At 36.3% G+C, this 20,452-nt stretch overlaps 1 protein-coding gene across 6 annotated transcripts in view; it reads left to right on the top strand.

Moving 5' to 3' along the window:
- SYNJ1 (synaptojanin 1) overlaps window positions 1-19,769 on the top strand; it is a 58,050-nt gene extending 38,281 nt beyond the window's left edge. For 4 of the 6 annotated variants that reach the window (XM_081951282.1, XM_081951283.1, XM_081951279.1 and 1 more), the window contains 7 exons: window positions 903-1,115; window positions 4,165-4,293; window positions 6,926-6,970; window positions 9,124-9,194; window positions 12,455-12,572; window positions 13,801-14,009; window positions 17,023-19,769. In XM_081951282.1, the coding sequence (XP_081807408.1) occupies window positions 903-1,115; window positions 4,165-4,293; window positions 6,926-6,970; window positions 9,124-9,194; window positions 12,455-12,572; window positions 13,801-14,009; window positions 17,023-17,841 (1,604 nt within the window). In that variant the 3' untranslated portion in view covers window positions 17,842-19,769. Of the gene's footprint in view, window positions 1-902; window positions 1,116-4,164; window positions 4,294-6,925; window positions 6,971-9,123; window positions 9,195-12,454; window positions 12,573-13,800; window positions 14,010-15,248; window positions 15,270-17,022 lie in introns of all 6 variants that reach the window. The other 2 variants (XM_081951284.1, XM_081951281.1) reach the window with 2 other exon arrangements.
- Window positions 19,770-20,452: the final 683 nt, after the last annotated feature.

Genomic DNA, 20,452 nt, shown 5'->3' with positions numbered 1-20,452 from the left:
CTTGGAAAATAATTTGATTCCCTCTTCTTTGTGGCAACCCCTGAGATGTTGGAACACTGCTATCATGTCTCTCCTAGTCCTTCTTTCTCTTAAGCTAAACATACCCAGTTCCTGCAACCGTTCTTCATATGTTTTAGTCTCCAGTCCCCTAATCATCTTTGTTGCTCTTCTCTGCACTCTTTCTAGAGTCTCCACATCTTTTCTACATCGTGGCGACCAAAACTGAATGCAGTATTCAAAGTGTGGCCTTACCAAAGCATTATAAAGTGGCATTAACACTTCATGTGATCTTGATTCTATCCCTCTGTTGATGCAGCCTAGAACTGTGTTGGCTTTTTTGGCAGCTGCTGCACACTGCTGGCTCATATTTAAATGGTTGTCCACTAGGACTCCAAGATCCCTTTCATAGTTACTACTCTTGAGCAAGGTACCACCTATACTGTACCTGTGCATTTCGTTTTTGTTGCCTAAATGTAGAACCTTACTTCTGTTTTAATTGTCCTTGCCTTCTGGAAGCTCTGTGCATGAGCGCACTGGGAACAGGGGGAGCCTGTTCCTCTGCCTCACTGCTGTCCAATTCTGCAGGCTCCAGAGGCAGCACATAACTCCCAGATGGCCCTGGCCCCCTCTCTGCCTCTGACGCAGAGCCCTCGTCCGAGCCTTCTCCAGACACCAGGACTAGCCCATGTTCCTCCATAACCTCGTCGCTGTCTGACTCTGCTGCCAGCTCCACAGGCCACTGACGAACCACAACAATGACATTAAAATAAATGAAATCTGAATGTATCTACATTTTAAACTTTGATTGAGACTACATATTAAAGTATAATATTTCTGCATAATAGTTTTCATTTTATGTTAACGGTGGTACAATTTATAGCAATATTTTTCTTCATTTCAAGGTGATGTTGATGATTATAGTACTGAAGTAGAAGAAATTCTCCCACAACATCTACAGCTAGCTTCAGGCTCTAGTCTTGGAGCCTCACCTGCCTCTTCCCCTCATTCAAGCCCTTGCCAGTCCCCTACTCCATCTGAGGGTGTGCCTCCAACTCTTCCATCAAGGCCGAGCAGGACACCTAATAAGACTCCTGGACCTCCAGTGTCTTCTCAAGGTAGATATTTATTTATTAATCAAACCTCTATACTGTCACAATCAAAGGCACCATCATTAACTATAGTGGATATAGAAAGTCTATACACCACAGTTAAAATGCCAGTTTTTTGAGGTGTAAGAAAAAATCAGATCAAGATAAATAACTTCAAACGAATTTCCAGTATAATATAGAAGCTATACAATTCAATTGAAAAACAAACTAAGTTCTTTTAGGGGGGAAATAAAATAAAAATGTATAACAGCACGGTTGCATAAGTGTGCACACCCTCTTATAAGTAAGGATGTGGCTGTGTTCAGAATTAACATATCACATACAAACTAGTGTTAAATAGTAATCAGTACGTACCTGTCATCAATTAAAATGACTTTGATCAAGTCCATATAAAGTTCTAGTAGGATTTTTCCGACATTTACACAGCTGCCTCTTACAGCAAAAGTCATGGTCTTCAAACAGCTTACAAAGTATTAAAGGGATCTCATTGTTGGAAGGCATCAGTCAGGAGAAGGGTACAAAAAAATTCCAAAGTATTGGATATAGCATGGAATACAGTGAAGACTGTCATCAAGTGGAGAAAATATGGCATGGCAATGACATTAACAAGCGCTGGATGTTCCTCCAAACTGCTGAAAAAACAAGATGAAAACTAGTCCAAGAGGCCTACAGCATTAAAGGAGGTGCAGGAATTCCTGAGCAAGAACTGGTGGTATACTACAAGTGACAATAATCTCCCATATCCTTCATTTGTCTCGGCTGTGGGCTCGAATGGCAAGACAGAAGCATTTTCTTACCAAGAAAACATGTAAGCCCAGCTACATTCTGCAAAACCTACATCAAGACCGACAAAAGCATGTGGGAAAACCTGTCTGATAAGACTAAGGTTGAATTTTTTGGCCATAATTCTGAAAACTACCTTTGGCACAAAAACAACACTGTGCATCATCAAAAGTACACCATAACCACTGTGAAAAGTGGTGGTAGCATTATTCTTTGGGGCTGCTTTTCTTCAGCGATAACTAGGGCTATATTCAAGGGTAAGAGAAATTATGAACAGTTCCAAATATCAGTTAAATTTGGCACAAAATCTTCAGGTCTCTACTAAAATTCTGAAGATAAGGAATTTCACGTTTCAACATGATAATGATCCAAAGCAAACTTCCAAATGAACAAAATAATGACTTCACCAGAAGAAGACAGCAATAACAATATTACTTAGACTTACACACTGCTTCACAGTGCTTTACATCTCTCTCTAAGTGATTTACAGAGTCAGCATATCACTCAGTGGTGGGTTCCAGATCCCGTTGCAACCGGTATGGTTGCAACGGGGCCCGGCGTCCTCCACATGAACATGCGTGGTGCGCGCACACATGCGCAGCATGCGCATGTGTTGTACTGCCAGTGACGCCTCCACGACGCTCCAGCTGTACGCGCCATGTGTTAGGTAAGCTCCCCTTTAGAAGAGCGAGTGCGCAGAGAAGCGTAATGAGAGTGGTGTTGGAGAACACACAAACCAGCATATAGAGACACTGCAGTTTAAGAAGGTTTTTACTTTTGTGGAAAATAGAGGTATTCAGAGTTCAATTTACACACGGTTTAGTCAGTCAGTTATCCATCGAACACAGTCCAGTATCATATAATCAGCACACAAAGTCACTAACAGTAGTAAAAGTCACTCACAGTAACTCACGATACATCTCTACCGATCAGCATCTAACAAACAGAGAGCTAACAGTCATTCTGGCTCCCTCTTATGGCTACTTGAGGTAACAGCAACCAATCCCATTACAGCAATACTTAAAGAAACAGTACTACCATCATGGTATTGCTGACCCAATTGTTAGCTTACATTCCTAACACCATGCACGGAAGCGCCAAAGGCTTTAAAGGACAGGTAAGGAGGATGGGCGGGTGGGGGGGCCCTCCGGAGCACCATACCGGAATGGTACCCAGTGCTCCGGGCAGGCTCCGGTACACCTGTACCGGGGCGTACCGCCTGCAACCCACCACTGTTATCACCCCAAACAATCTATGTCCTCATTTTACCAACCTTGGAAGGATGGAAGGCTGAGAATTGAACTGCTGAAGTGCAGTCAGCAGAAGTAGTCTGCAGTACTGCATTCTAACCACTGCTCCACCACGGCTCAAAGTTTTGGAAGGAGCCCAATCAGTCAGCCAGAGCCCAAACCTGAATCCAATTGAAAATCTGTGGGATTACCTGAAGAGAGCTGTGCACAGGAAATGCCCTCACAATCTGACAGATTTGGAGTGTTTGTGCAAGGAAGAGTGGGCAAAGATTCCTAAGATTGTATGTACTGTACCATGCTGTTAGGCTCCGGCCCCAAAAGACTGAATGCTGTCATAAAATCAAAAGTGTTTCAACAAATATTAGTTTGAATGTGCACATTTATACAATCATATTATTGTACTTTTTTTTTTTTGTTTTCCTCTCTAAAAGATTTCAGTTTGTTTTTCAATTGAATTGTATAGCTTAAATGTTATGTTAAAAGTGGAAAAAATTCTGAAGTTATCTTGGTCTGATTTTTTTTTTACATCTCAAAAACCTTGTATTTTAACATAGGTGTATAGACTTTTTACAATATATTCAACGTACATAAAGTCCAATTCAAAAACATAAAGAATAAAATATGAAAGGAAAAGAAAAATGCCCAAAGCAACTAGAAAACAAGATGGCCTCGGGTATAAACATAAGAAAAGACCCTCCCCTCCAAGGAGTTAAGTTTTCCAGAAAGCCAGCAAGGAGGGAGCCAGCCTGATCTTTATTGAGGGACTGTTCCAAAGCACCTTAACATATTTACCTTTATTGGCACCAGTTTAGTTCTGTGATTAGGGTGTGGGGGTATCTATGCACGCACACACACACAGATATACATATATTAGCCTCTTCTGGTTTCTGCTCTCCAAACATCTCGAAAATGTGAAATTAAGATATAATCCTTCAACTGCTTTCAATAATACACACACTAATATAGTGATAGCATTATTTGCTCTTTGAACTATCCCTTTATATTATTTTCACATTCACCAGCAGATTTTCAATCTATAACTCAACTAAAAGAGTCTACTCAAGGCTTGGAACCAAAACGCCCACCTCCACCTCGACCAGGAGTGCCTCCTGCTCGCCCTGCTCCACCACAAAGACCCCCTCCTCCATCAGGTAACGGAATAAAACATGTAAACAGTATAATCATAAACGTTTTCTGTTATTTTTAGATAACATAAGTTTATTATCCATCACATTTAGATACGCTGAATCATAATTCAGCATAGTGCTTGGAAATGTGTAGTTTTCCAGCTGTTGGTGTTCCATTCATAACCGATTATTGGATATGCTGGTTTGGGGTCATGATACTCATTAACAGCTAGAAGACTACAGGTTTTTTGACTTTGGTTTGACATGGGAAAAACAGATGACTCTCAGGCTTGTATATTTACCCTCTTACCCTTTTGATTCAGTTTTAGAAATACTTCGGAATTGCTTCTGTTATTACTTAATGGTTTACCCATATCCTATCAATTCGGATGATATAGGATTAACTATGCTTTGTTTGAAACAGTTACAACCATGGTTTCTATTGATTCAAACCAATGGTGGGATTCAAAAATTTTTACTACCAGTTCTGTGGGCGTGGCTTGGTGGGCGTGGCATGACATGGGGGGCATGGCAGGGGAAGGTTACTGCAAAATCCCCATTCCTTCCCGATCAGCTGGGACTCGGGAGACAAAGAATAGATGGGGCGGGGCCAGTCAGAGGTGGTATTTACCGGTTCTCCGAACTACTCAAACTTTCCACTACTGGTTCTCCAGAACTGCTCAGAACCTGCTGAATCCCACCCCTGATTCAAACCCAATTATAATTAATATTCTTCACATTTCCCAGTAACCGACTCAGATTGGATCTCCACATTTTGTTCTATCCTAAATTCTCTTTGTAACCACATTATTATTTTAACATAATTTAGCAAGACTTTTTAGCTTTCTGTAGGATAGCTGCTTTGGATTATGTATATACAGGAGTGCTCTATTATAATTATTGTCATTACACATTATGAGCCTGAAGCTCCCATATAATGTACAATAATAAATTTGTTTACTACAATTCTTAATTTCTTTCTAATCCTTTTTTTCAATTAATACTTTTTTTACTGCTGCCTTTATCTCTTACTCCTAAGGGAGTAAGAGTCCTGCACTTACTAGAAAAGAACTTGGAGGTAATGATTATTTAACTGTGGCTTAACAGATGCAGATGTTTTGTTTATTTATTTATTTATTTGGTATTTCCGTGCTGATTTTAGTTGGTTGAATAGCTCACAAAGTAAAGAATAACATAAAATATTTGCAAAAGAGTCAACTTTTTACAGCTGTTTACAGCTTTCCAGAAGGTTAAAACAAAGACTAAAGAACAAGGGTGTTCTACAGAACAGGAGCCATCATAAAAAGGACATGCTTGCTAGATCCCACTAGATAGCAACATTAAAGGGAAGGAGCTGGAATATGCCTGCTTTATCTGTTCTGGCTAATTGAAATATCCAAGTACCAACAACCTCAAGAGATTTTATTGCCAGTTAGGCAATGGAATCCAGTAACTCAGACAAGGATGATGTTGGGTACCATGTAGGACAATACCCGAAACAATCCCAACTGTTCCCTAGTGCCCAATTTTAATCAACAGAACCGAAATCTGCAAATCAAAGATGGCAACTGCCTCTCCATTCACCTCCACTAGAATCTCAGCTGATGTATAATCATAAACCGAAACCCAGCTAGCATAATTCTGATAGAGGAGGGATGTCAAACTCTATTTCATTGAGAATCGCATCAGAGTTGTGTTTGACTTTGGGAGGGGGGGCGTGATCAGGATGGGTGTGACCAGCTTGACATCACTCGTGTCAGGCTGGCGCCAGCGAAAACAAACTCCTGAGCTCCATTTAGGCTGCAATGGCATTCTGCAACCCTCTGCCAGCAAAAATGGAGCTCAGAAGAGCTGGACGTGGCCCTTACGAGCTCCATTTTCACTGGCAGAGGCACCGTGGGCCAGTCCTTCGCTGTTTCCAGGGTGGCCCCACAGGCCAGATCTAAGCACCCTGCAGGCCAGATCTGGCCCCCGGTCTTGAGTTTGACACCTCTGTGATAGAGGGACACCCTCTTTCAGGCCCATCCAGATTTTGGTTAGGCATGTAAGATTACAGATGAGGGTAGCCTTATTACAAATCAATCTGGCATTCAAAAACAACAGCAGAGCTCAGGGTTCTGATAACCAGGAACTAAAGTTTGAATGTGTCACTGTCAGACAGCAAGACCACTTACAAATTCTGGATCCTGTATTCCCATCACCATCCTGATGTTCCTGCCTACCCACTCACCTCCTTTCACAAGGCCATTCACATTCACACATGCATAATCAACACTACAACCTATCCCACCTCTCAGGGGACCCAACTACTCTTGTCTACACTTATCCAAGCACTTGGTGGCCTCAGCTCAGCCCTTCTAGGGCAAACAACACACATTTGTTTCCCCTAGTTGTGGGGGGGGGGGTGACCATTTCCTCCCAAGGTCTATGGAAGTGGTAAATTGGTATTTGCAGCTATTTGTGTTATCTAAGAGTGATACGTCAGCTTTTATTTTTTTACTAAGCATTACAATAATATGCAATGTAACTATTGTAATTAAAAACATGCATTAATCGTCTCATTAAAAAGCCTTGCAATTCTCTTTATTTTTGCATTTTCTTAATCTAGTATGTTGCTTACATGTTATATAGTACTTTTCTGCTTTCCTCTGATAAGGTTTTGGTGCTCCTCCCAGCCCTGTTGTAGTTAGGAGAGAAGAAGGTAACTTTTATTCTTAATGTCACCCTGAATATTTTTAAACTGAATATGTAAATATTTAATCTCTAAATCTCATATGTAGTGAACATTTAGACTTCTCTTTATATTTCATAAATCTAATGTTAATGTTGGAAATTTCTTACCAAATGGAATCATGTTGCTAGCCATTTAGAGACATTTGGAACTGAGCAACTTATTCATTTCAATAATAATTTATTGTTAATGCTTAATCTCCCAGATTCCCAAATAGGACCATATATTGATGGGTATGCTGAACCAGTTTCAAATATTAATAAAGAATATAGGTGCTATTCAATAACTGATCATTAGAACAAAGTTATAAAGATTACAGTATACAATTGTAATTTTCTTTTTCTTCCCCCCCCTTTTTTTTTTCCTATCAGAGTAGTCATACTAGGTGTTTATTTTATAATATATTTTTTTATTTTGAATGCAAATACAAACATACATATAATTCTAAATACAAAAAAGGGGAAAATACAAATATTACAGTACACACACACACACACACACTTGGGGACCTTTTTTTTCTTATAACAACTAAAGATATACAATATATTTCAATTGTGCTCTTATCGTCTCCAAAACAACATATATTCTTGAGTAGGTTTATTCCCTTTGCCTTCCACCAACACTGTTTTTATAAAATCCTCCCGTATTTCATTATAATTATTTACTTTAATCATCCCTTTCTTAAATTTAATTTCTGTTGTCAATTTATCATTTGTTGCCATACTCCAAATTCCATTATACCACTCATATCTTTGAATATCCCAATTTCGTCCCCAATATTTAGCCATCACTAATCTAGCTGCCATTATCAAATTTACAATCAATTCCTTTTTTTGTTTCATTTATATCCTGTTTTTCCACCCGCAATAGTAATGCAATCATCTGTGACATATCTAAATTTACATTCAAAAGTGCTCTAATTTCCCTAAACACCGTGTCCCATATTTTTTGTGCATTATCACAATCCCACCACATATGTTTGTATGTTCCAACTTCTTTCTTGCACCTCCAACAAATATTTGTATATTTAACATCTATTTGATTTAATTTACTTGGTGTTAGGTACCACCTCCATATCACTTTATATCCATTTTCCTTAACTCTAACTGACATATTCTTATATACTCTTCAGTTCCAAATACTTTTCCAATCATTATCATTTATTTCTCCTAAATCAGATTCCTAAATTAATTTTAAATCTTTTGCCTGATCTTCTAATTCAGTTAATATTCTATATATTTTCCAGTTCTTCATTTACCTCAGTGGTGGGATTAAAAAAAATTACTATCGGTTTTGTGGGCAAGGCTTGGTGGGTATGGCAGGGGAAGGATACTGTAAAATCTCCATTCCAGGAGAAGGTTACTGCAGAATCCCCATTTCCTCCCGATCAACTGGGACTCGGGAGGCAGAGAATAGATGGGAGCAGGGCCAGTCAGAGGTGGTATTTACCGGTTCTCCGAACTACTCAAAATTTCCACTACCGGTTCTCCAGAACTGGTCAGAACCTGCTGAATACCATCTCTGCTTTACCTATATATTCTTCATTCACTTCACATTTCTTACAATCATTTCAAATTTTGTTGTCTATCTTTCTCTTTGAATATTTCTTCCATTTTTATCCATTTCTCTAATTGTATTAAATTCAACCAGCTTAATTTAATATCTGATAAAACATTCTTTAGTTGTGTTATATTCTTTAGCTTGTTCTTCCAGTCTTCCTATTTACTGTATATATCTTATTTTCTTTTAATTTACTAATCCATTCTTTCAATTCAATCTTAGGGAATTTCTCCATTTCCACCACCAGTGTTAAGGAGAAATTCCTGGCATTAACCGGTATCTCCATTTATTCCATAGTTCTATCAAAAAATTTTAAAAGGGATTTTTAAATTACAATTGTAATTTTCTAGTACTGCAAGAATCATTAGTATTCAGTGTGTAGTTTCAGTGACCAATATGCATGACAAATTTGGAAGGGCGGGGGGCATCCTTTTATACCTGAAAGTTCAGAAAACCCCTACTCCACAAAGATAATAGATGCTATATATCAATATTAAATATTTACTAATTATAGAGAATCTGAATTTAGAAATATATTCTAATTAAGCATCCCATTTCTTTAGCTTATAATCAGTCTCTGCCTCCCACTGGACAAATAAACACAGGAACATCTGGACCCAGTACATGTAGACCGGTAAGGATATATATGTTCTGGTAAAACTGAGAATAGAATAACATTTAGTTATGTAACATTTAAAAAAAATATTTTTAGTGATACTAGTTAGAAGGTCCCAGGTGTGTATTTTTAACGAAGAACTCAAATATTGTAAGTTTTCAGTTTAAATCCATATAACTAAATCTCAGGATATCTCTATAATAATTACCATCTATAAAAGAGTGTGATTAATTTTAATATTACCAAAAGAAATTCTGAGTCTATTATCTCAATCACTTTTCTTGTTGCATGGCTCATTTCCATCCTCAGATATGGGCTGGGGTTGAAAAATTCATGCAGTGAAAGTATATAGAAGGGTGAAGATCTAGCTCTCTCTCATCGTTCATTTCACCATTTTATAAACAAAAACATTAACCAAAGGATATGTCAGCAACAAACATGGTTGTATTTCTGACATGAGTTAGTTCCTAATTAGTGAATTAACTGGATACATTTAAGCTTATATCGCAGCAAACTAACTTCACTGGAACTGGACACCTTCAGTCAGACAATCATATTGTTTACTCCCCAAATTGTTTCTACATGGTAAACATAGAAGAAATGACATTGCTTTCATGGTTAGGCAGGATATAGCAAGAACATTACTAGACTACCATGCAGTCCATGACTGAATGGCATCAATTAGACTTCATTAATAACCCATTGATTCTCTAACTTTATGTTTTAACCTCTGATACTGAAGAAGATGTTGAGGAGTTCAGTTGACAATGCAAGCAGGATGTGCTGCTTGTGATTAGAGACTGGAATACCAAAAGTTGGAAATATTAGGGGGGAAATATAATTGGGGTGTGTGGGACAGAGGTTCTTAAAATGGGGAAATTAAGGTGTGTGAGGGATGGTTATTGGGGCAATTCCTGGAAGTTTTGACAAAGGGTCTGAGCAGCTAACAATCAAAATATATGAACTCTTTCAGCAAGAATTTGCTAATTTGCTGATATTCTGTTGCTGTTATTAAGCCCCTCTTTATATTTTTATATTTGCCTTTTTGTCCCTCAGTTTGTCAGAGAGCTCTTTGTACAACCATGCCAAGCTCCTTAGATGTCTTGTTTTTCTTCTCTGTGGTATTGCTTCTGTTTGGGTCTTTTTTATTTCATTTTTCAGAATTTCTCAAGCATCCTGAACTGTTTTTCCCTCCAGAATTTCTATCCATGGAATCCTCCCTGTTCATCCTCCTAGTTTGTTGAAGTTAGCTCTCTTAAAATCTAGAACATGATAACTTTGTTCAGTTATCCTTGCCTGCATTATGGTGAATCCTAACATGACATGGTCACTCTCCATTCCCTCAATCATTTTATCCCTATTAGTAAATATGCAATCCAGTGTAGCTTATCCTGTAGTTCTTTCCCCCATCTTTTGCATGATAAAGTTGTCAACAATGTGTGTTAGGTACCTGTTTCATCTTCCACTTACTGCAAAGTTTGTTTCCCAGTTGATGTCAGGGTAGAGTCCCCCATTACTACAGTGGTGTGTTTCCTGCACACTTCAGCTTACTGACTTCCAAAAGGTGCCTCTATTTCCTCTGTTGGTTGGGTGACCTTGGTTGGATATACACCTATACTTGTGTTATTTCTTTTTTCCTCTTAGTATTCACCCAAATACTTTCAAGAAAATCTTCATACTTAGTGTTGTGTATTTCTGTAAATGACTAGTATTCTTTACATACAGCGCAGCTCCCCTTTTGTTGCGTCTGTTTCTTTTGAACAAATTATTTCTTTTTATCAGTATGTTTCAATTAAGGCTTCCATCACACCAATTTTCAATAATAGCAACAATATTGTATCTGCCCTCGTGCACTACACCTTCAGGTCCTCCCTGTTTGTTCCCCATATTTTTATTATTAGTGTACAGGTATCTGAGCCCTTTATGGCTGACTTGGCATTTGCTAGCTGCATCTCCTGTTTTGTACCCGAGTGTCATTTCCTCATCACCACTTCCTTCCTTATTGTCAGATTCGTTGTCTTGGTATTTATACTTCGGGTTTGGTCCTAGAAATTGGCCTCCAGATTCAGTCTAAAGCCTTTCAGATGACTCAAACAAGATGTATTTCAAGCCCATACTTCCCAGTCTTTGTGAGCTGCACCCTGTCTCTTGCCAGGAGCCCTACATATAACATTGTCCAGGCAGCACTATCCCTTGAGCCAGTGGTTTACCTCAGAAATTCTCCATTCTCTCATTGGATGTTGACATCCCCTGTGCTCCTCTTTTGCCTTTCCGTCTCCCTTGATTTTTTTTCCAGGCTCTTTTTTGTTGTATCATTCATACCAACATGAACGAGGAGAAAGGAATAATAGCCAATGAATTCAGTTAGTTGGGTAAGCCTCTCTATCACATCTTTGAACTTTGTATCTGGGAGGCAGCTTGATAGGTTGTCTGGTCTGCAGATTGCTGATTCTATTTCTCTGAGAAGTCATGAACACATGCCTTTTCCTCTTCTGGATACCCAGCAGACTCTTCTCCTCTGTGACAGTCTGAGCTACTTTTCTTCCTGTTACTGTAACAGTCGATGAGGATTCTTCTCCAGATATCTGCATGTGTTCTTTCCAGGGGGAGGGTAAGAAAGTGAATGTTAAGCTCCGGTGGCAAGCAAAGTCCTCTCAGGCGTTTTGCCTTCTGAGTGACCTGTTGCCTCCTTTTTCTTCTAAGGCTCCATTTTTCTTGGTAGTTGTTTCTTCCTTGGTGGGTTCAGTTTGTAGACAGGCTTATCTCCTTTCCAGAAGTTCTCATTTCCACAGATAAGTCTCAAAGTGATTATTTTCTAGCTTCTATTTTCCCCTCCAGTAATTTGATCAGTTTGCATTTGATGCTGGTATAAATTGGAGTCCTCCTCAGGCAGGAATACAAACATACCACACCTTGCAAGTTACCACAGGTTGGCCTCTTTCTCCTTGACTTTATAATTTGTAAGGGTTGTGCAGATCCAGTAGATATTTCTTTGTAGATGCCCAAGATCCATATATGTACTTATTTTTACACTGAAGAATGTAAAGCGTTTATTAATTACTAGGATATCAAGAAATAAGTGAAGCAGCCTTCCCTAACTTGAGAACCTCCACATAAATGGGGCATCTAGAGACTAACAGTCTGGAAGACAACAGAACCGAAGCCCAATGAATCTGCAGGACACTAGGCTAGGGACAACTGGCTTAAGTTGCCAGCCTATTTTGAAACAAACCAATTCCAATTATAGTCATGCTTAAAAGTCTATACTTCTGTTTCAGATTGTTCCTCCCCGAGCTGGAGTTATTAGTGCACCACAAAGTCATGTGCGTCCTTCTATAGGGAAGCATGTGCCTGAATTCCATCCTAAGCCACCAGAATTAACAACAGGTAAAATTGGTGAGTATATTATGCATTTTTTCTTTTTTTAATGTAATTCTTCTACATAAAAGAGTGTTATAAGTGCATTCAAGGGAATACAGATGCTATCCCTTGGATGAAATCTAATTCCAAAAAACCCACTTCTTATTTTTAAAGTGAGTTAGTACTTAGGTCAACTATAAGGCAAGATTCACTGTGAGTTGAGTTGGGCCACCATATAAATTTTATTAATAAATAAATAAAAAATTGCAAAGCATGTTTTGCTTTTTTTGTCTATAAGAAAGAATTGCTACTGGTTTTTTTCAGTTTTTTAAATAAATGAAATGTCTTGACAGTGATTTGGAAAAGGAAATTCCCAATTATTTTTTAAGACATTCAAATCTAAAATAACTACTGCATTATGTGAAACAATTCTAGAATCCAGGATTTGTGGTGTAGCTTTTCTTGAGTAGTGATATATCCATATAACATCGAAACAATAGGGAAAATTGGTTGGTCATTGTATTTCCAACTCTTTCTCCTTTAAATAGTATTTTTTCAAAATTTCAAAATATTTAAAAAGCAATTTAAAAATTACTTTTTCATGAATACAAAGTCCATCATTCTAATATGAATGTAACAAAATATTGTGTATAATACCAGTACCTATTATTAACATTCGGCTTTTTTGTACTTGGGGGGTTTCAAGGAAAATGCACTGTTGCTGATCCAAATTAATTACAGTAGTAATGCAAATTATAAAACAATTGGAGCTATTTATAATGCATATGTACAGTGTTAAGCAAGATTTCAACTTCTCTTCAGTAGAGCTTCACACTATTTAAATTAAATTTTGAGACAGAGTGGCATACAACTGCTCAGAAATTAGTATTTTTCTGCTGTATTGCAAAGAAATTGTCTGTTAGTTAAAATGCAGCCTAGATATAAGTTGCACACTCTAGTGAGTGTGCAACTGAATTGAAGAGTTAAGAAAAGTGTGTATTTATTTATTTATTTATTTTTAAGGTTTACATCCTCCGTTTTCTTCTCAAATAGTGCTCAAGGAATAGCAATTTCTTGTTGTTAGATTGATCAAGTGTATCTCTGTCCCACTAACCCACTAACAAATAGATTAAAAAAAACATTATGGTCTGTTGCACAGTCAACCTGTTGTTCAGACTAGATTTGGCATTTCAACTATTATCTCTATCATTATTAAAAACACTTATGGTATTGGAACTAAGAAAATAATTGAATGTATTTATAGGGTCACCTATACTTCCTGAACCACTTAAACCACAAGGAGCAGTTCCTATTCAACCCACCTCTGTTGTAAAGATGCAGGAGCCACTTATACCTATGACAGCAACGTCCCAAGCAGCTTCTCCATCAAACCTGGAAGCGGCACCACAACCTCCCCCCCGCAGCAAATCATCCCAAAGTTTGCCTTCTGACAACATTCCATCACAAAAGCAAGTACGTACAGAATATTTTTTGAACATTTTGTTTTGGGTGCAATTTGTGTACTGCTACTCCTGTATACTGCTCCACTCAAAAATACTGCTGTATCAGTAGAGAAAGCTGAACAACTTAGAAATTGCTAATATAGGCTTAAACTATTCAAGTGCAAATTAAGGCTGAACTGTTCCATTGCTTCCCAATCTCTGTCACAAGGAAGCATAGGCAAGTGAGGGGATTAACAAATTATGTTTAGAATTATCTTGGATTCAGTACATTGGACCTTAGTTAGGTTTATCTTCATCAGAGTCAAAATCTGTGTCAGAATTTTATTTCCTGGAGAGGTTCTGTTTCTGCAAATTGTTTCCTGAACAGTTTGCAGAAAAATATTTAAACTTGCAAAAGGCAAAAAAAATATGAAAATATTGAATTTAATACAAAATAAAATTTGCAACAACAGAATACCAAAATAAAGAGGGGGAAAATTAATTAAGTCTTTAAAACGTGGACAAATAAATTCAATTTCAATTTATTACAGTGAAAGATCAGCCAGATGAAAAAATACAGTTTTTCATTGGCTGTAAGAAAATAATCGCAAAACTGTAAATTGTATGTGCCCATTTACTTTTGTTGTTTTAAAAGTAAAATAACTTTCAAAAATGTAGCTTATAATTTAAAATCCATTTTTAAGAAACACTTAATTGGGTAGGTTTTAACCTGTCCTAATGTTGATGTATATTAGCAATTGCACATACATAGCATACTATTGTGAACTATGAAGCAAATGAGGAAATTAATACCTTTATTAACTTGTCTTCAGAAAATAGAACACCAAGAGAAAAATTGTCAACCTTTAGAATTTCCATAATTTAGCAATTCCATAATGTACAATATAATTGGTATTTGATCTAAGTAACTTTGGCCCTATATCCAATTATATCTCAAGAGAATTCATCCCTCATCCAAACCTTGCCCAACTTTTCATAGGAATATAAAAAAGTTTGAGTAAGGACAGGAATAATGTACCCATTATCAAAATCCACTTAGCAGCCTTCTTTGTAACCAGGCCCACAGAGATACACTGTTTGTTCTGAGGTTCTCAGGTTAGTGCAGGAAAAAAGATGTCTGCATGTACATTGTACCTGAATTATAGTTCCCCTTAATGTGGCCAATGTAATACTGAGTCTTTTGGAAGCATGTTACCTTGGATTTCTCCCTAATGTTTTCTTTTGATATCTGTCTCCTTCTCACAAGCAGGATCAACCTTCAGGGTAAAAGGTACCTGATTCTTTACTGGTCTTACATTTTTTCATCCATTCTATGTTCTCCATAAATTCTAGCATAAAAGATGTATGAACAATTATGTTCATACATCTGTGCTTGCACTGAAATCACCTGCCTGTATGAATAGGCAAATATGCATCATGTTATTGACATGTAAGGCAACTTACTTAACTTGACATGCTATGCCCTATAGGGCAAGAGTTTTCAAATTGTGTTATATATGTTTCAATATACCTATTTGTACTAAACATTCTTTGGAAGTGGAAAGAATGGAAGTAGTATGACAGCATACTAGAGAGACTTAACATTTATCAAAAATTGCCTTATTTTTGTCCCTGGCACATTAATTGATGATAGATGGAGATGCACAGCTTCTTGCTATTGCCATGGTAAAAGGGAGCAGAACAGTTTAGCACCTTATTTAATAAAATAAAATGAAGTCGTCTTTATAATTCTTTAAGTGAACCTTACTCATATTTTGAGAACTCTTGCAACTGAGGGTGCTTGATTCTCTCACTATCTGAAAGTATTTAACACTGATCAACACAAGTAGCCTGAGACAATATTACAGAATCAGGAAAAATATTGGTTTCAATTTTTTTCCATTTTTTTTTTTTTTTGGTTAAGTCAACTTTCTCCGTCATATTTTTTAAAAAGTTACGTTTATCATATAATCTATCTAGTTTAATTTTAAAATGAAGTTAATTTTAGATATTTAAAAAAAACTTCTTTGCATCTGAGATCAATGCAATAAACATATTTTAAAATGTAGTAATCTGCTCTTTTCGGTTTTGGTAATAACCTAGTCCATAAACAAAATACATTAATTACTGCTAAACTGTTTTGTTTCTATTTATTCTGCAATTAAGCTTCAGTGTTATATATTGATCATTGATTTTTAAGTATAGTGAATTTTCAAGTCACGCTTTGCTAAATGTAATGTCAATATTAAAGCATAATATTTCAAGTCATAACCTTTGATGGTTTTACATTGTGTCCAATTATATTTATTGGAGTTTAGTTTTACATAATAGATATTTTAATATTAAAAAAATGTAGAATGTGTCTAAATGATTAAAAACAACTTGTCTTTAAGTTTAAACTCATTTCCTGTACTTGGGCAGGGCATCTTAGTTCCTGTGCTGGGAGGGTGAGCCAGGCCATTGAGTCACCTTAGGGGCAATTACCTGAGCTCTAGAGAAAGGCATTGGATGGGTGAGAATGTTGGGTAGGGCTGGGAGCTTGTGTATGATTTCCATTTCCACTGTGCTTTAATTCTGTTGAAATTCATGGGAGATATTTCTAATAGATAAATGACAGAGAAAATATTTTCTATTTTGGCCTGTATGAGTGGAACTTTCTCATTATTCTTTTCAAATTAACATAACCTGTACTTAAAAATGAGAAGGCTCAAGACTTAATTACTAAGATTTCATTATGAAAAATATTTTATATTAACTTTTTTCTGCACGTGAATTTTTATCAGTTTAATGCTTCAATTCTTTATACCATGCAGTGCTTTTAACCCAAACATTCTGTTGTGATCTTAAAACTTCCTGTAATTTTGCTTTCATACTGTAAGTATATAGTATGTCTGTGTATATAGTAGATCCATTTGTGTATATATTCTGACAAGGATAATGCAATGAAAATAATGAGGCAGATGTTCAAATCCACTGTTTCTTTCACAAACAATGGATCTTTTATCAGACAAGTTACGTATTTGAATGTTATATTTATTTTTCAGATTAGAACAAATGGAGTCCATGCTGTTCAGCTTGAAACACAATTAAACAATGATCCTTTTGAAGATCTGTCCTTTCAGCTGTTTTCTGAATCTAAAATTCAGTCAGTTCAAATGTCACCGATTGTATCTTTAAGTCAAAAGAAGCTGACAAACCTGCCTTCTGCAACAGACAATTTTAATTTCAGTAACATAAGTACGCCACATACACTAGCACACAGTAAATCTGAGGTATACACGTCCAGTTCTCTGAATCCATTTGCTACCAGATTAAATAGCACAAACCCTTTTACTGAAAAAAATATTATCACTGGAAATCCATTTAGAACTGAATCTGAAGAATTTGGAGCAACTTCACATTGTTTAGCAGAAGGACCCACTTCTAAATCTTTTCCATTTCTAAAGCCGCCTATTCATCAGAAAGGCAAAGCTACATTTTATGTTGATACATTTGAAGATGATTTTAGTTTGCAGAGTACATCTTCTATATCTAACAATGGAAAACAAAAAGATTGGGTAACATTTGAAGAGGACGATTTAGTATTAACCCTGAAACCATTGGCCAATCCCACTGATTTAAAAAGAGCTTCTTCCCTGCAAGCAACTTATTTTTCACTGGGCACTGAACAAAATATCACTGACTCAAACATTACTGTTTACAGTGGTCATAACAAAAGTTCTGGATCTTTTCATCTATTGCCAGCAAGACCCCCTCCGGCACCTCCTATACCATCCAGATCTACCAACAGCAATTCGACCACAGATCCTTTAATTTGTTTAGCACCTAAAACATTACCGACACAAGATTTTATGGAAAGATAAATTATTTAAGATATAATTATTTAAACTTGGTAGAAAATATTAGTTAAAAAATAACTAATAGAACTGGGCATTGATTTAATTCTGTATGTGCAATACTTTAATCAGATGCACTGAACATAATTCTTACACAAAGGTGACAGGGTGGGGAATCATGCACAGAATAAGTAGTGATCTCATTCTGTTTCTTTAATGGACACAATGCAAGGAAAAGTTATGCTTGTTTCAATTCCACTTTAGTTCATAGGAAAGTATAACATTAAGTTTGTCTTTCAAGGCCAATAAGCATGTATTAGTTTCTCTGAATAACGCACATAAGAGTTTTAAGCAATTGTTTCTTGAACATTCTTATATAAGAATTTAAATACCATTTTAAATGCCCTTCTGTTAGAACGTAGAACCACTTCCAGTATCTGATAACTGGTATATTTATACGTAAGTATTCACCAAAGAACTGTCAAAGTTTAATTAAGATGCCAATTGTTTAATATTAATGTTGGGAAATAAATTATAATAGAGGTTTATGAAGATTTGTAGAAGTGAATTCCCCCAACAATTGAAATAATTTTAAACAATATATAGTAATATATTTTTCCTATCATTGCACATGCTTTGTTTTGCAGACACGAGAAAATTTGTTGCAGCTTTATTGTTATTCTCCTCCTGACCTTATTCTCATTATATAGCTTCCTATTCTAATATCAATGTTGCTTTCTAAGTTGAAGGAAATTTTATATTCATTTTGATAGGAAGATCTGTCTAAAGTAATTGGATAGATGGTCCATATATTTCAACTCTTCTAGCTTTTTCCTTTACAAATGTATAGAAGTAATGTGTCTCAAATATGGTATCAACGAACAAAACAATGTTTTATGTACTATTCTGACAAGTTAAATATATCACTTTCCACAGACAAACATCAGTGTTATAAGTGATGCTTCTTGAGGCAGATTCTATAATCCCCTACATAATGCTTTGTAAACTTGCAATAGTCTGCTTTCAAAAATTTTGCAACAGATGGCACTTAAATGTAGTATTTTCATGTTATGAAGGAAATATATGTCTGTTCCATACTACTGTTAAGCAAGATAGTCTTTTCTTAATCATATTGTCACACCTATTTATATTGCTTGCTTTTTTAAATTAATGGAAACCTTTTTTGAGAAGGGCCATGCTAAATACGTCTGTTCCTTTTGCTGTATTTGCAGACTGTTATAGTATGCTCTGTTTACAAAATATTTTCCTTTTGTGGTATCTGAGTGAAGCACCTCATTCCATGGAGCAGTAAAAATAAACCATCATTTCAATTTCTCTAATACTGTTCCAATGTATTTATATAAATCATATCATATAACACTTCTACTCATTAAAGTACAGTCATTAAATACAGTGACTTCTATATTGTGCTTTTAAAATTGTACATTTTGGAACAGCAGTAGAACTATAAATTTTCTGGTTCCATAATGTTAACATCTGTGTTATGCATTGGTATTATAATATTAACACAACTGTATTCTCGGTAGTGCAATTAGAGTTCTTTTATGTGGTCCTTGTTTGAATATTTAATTTCAGTTACTATAGTTCTATTAAATTTCAAATACAGGCCTCAGCATCTTCAATGGATTATAAAATCTGGCAGCAGAGTACCACAAAATTGCAACAAAGCATGTATGAGCATAGGATGAGTAGTTTATGTGTGCTGCTAAAGGAAATCAATATTAGAGAGTCAAAGTTACAACAGTCTAAAATCCTATTTTCTTTAAGTGTTTTCCTGTGCAAATTGCTTTGTTAATGTATAACAAGTTATTGCTTGTGGTACACAATAATTGACTATCTCCATTACAATATTAATATTGATGGTTTACAATACTGCATATACATATACTGTGAAACATGTTACTTTATGAAATAAATTTTCCCATTGTTAGGAATATATCTCCATTATTGATGCTGTCAGAATTTGGCTTTACCCTTGTGGACTTAAAATTTTCAGATATCTTTCTGATCTAAGATCATCGAGGTAATCTTTATGTAAAGGCCCAGGATATCGGGAGCCAACAAACTTCTTGAAGCCAATAAGATTGATGAAAACTTTAGCAAAATATCTGGTTTGAACGTTCTGCTTGGTTCTTACTTCCATCTCAATTCTGCCTCAGTTTCTATGCCCTAACAGTTGTAACCTGTAAAAACAGACCTGGAAAAAAGTGAAAGACATGGTGGAATGGCTCAATAATTTTTTTTATGATAATTCTCATTCCACGGTTGGTTTTTGAGCCACCTAGAGCAATGGTGTCAAACTCACATCATCATGAAACGTGTCGCAACTTTTTTCCCCTTAGCTAAACTGGGCATGGCCAGCACATGACGCCTCGGGCCACGGGTCGTGAGTTTGACAGCCCTGACCTAGAGCCTTAGATTGAAATGCAGCTGTATAGGTTTGATTTAAAATAATTGAAAATATATTGTGGTGTCAATTCTTAACCACCACATGGGTTTTCCAAGACAATCCTTCATGATCCTTCAAATCTCACAATAGTGTATACATTGCTACTGTAATTTAGCCCATATAGCCTGCTATCAATTGTCCTCTCTCACCATCCTAATACCTTTCCTA

The sequence above is a fragment of the Natrix helvetica genome (assembly GCF_964273705.1).
Source record: "Natrix helvetica genome assembly, chromosome: 4".
Classification (NCBI taxonomy): domain Eukaryota; kingdom Metazoa; phylum Chordata; class Lepidosauria; order Squamata; family Natricidae; genus Natrix; species Natrix helvetica.
This window is presented reverse-complemented; position numbering and strand designations above follow the sequence as displayed.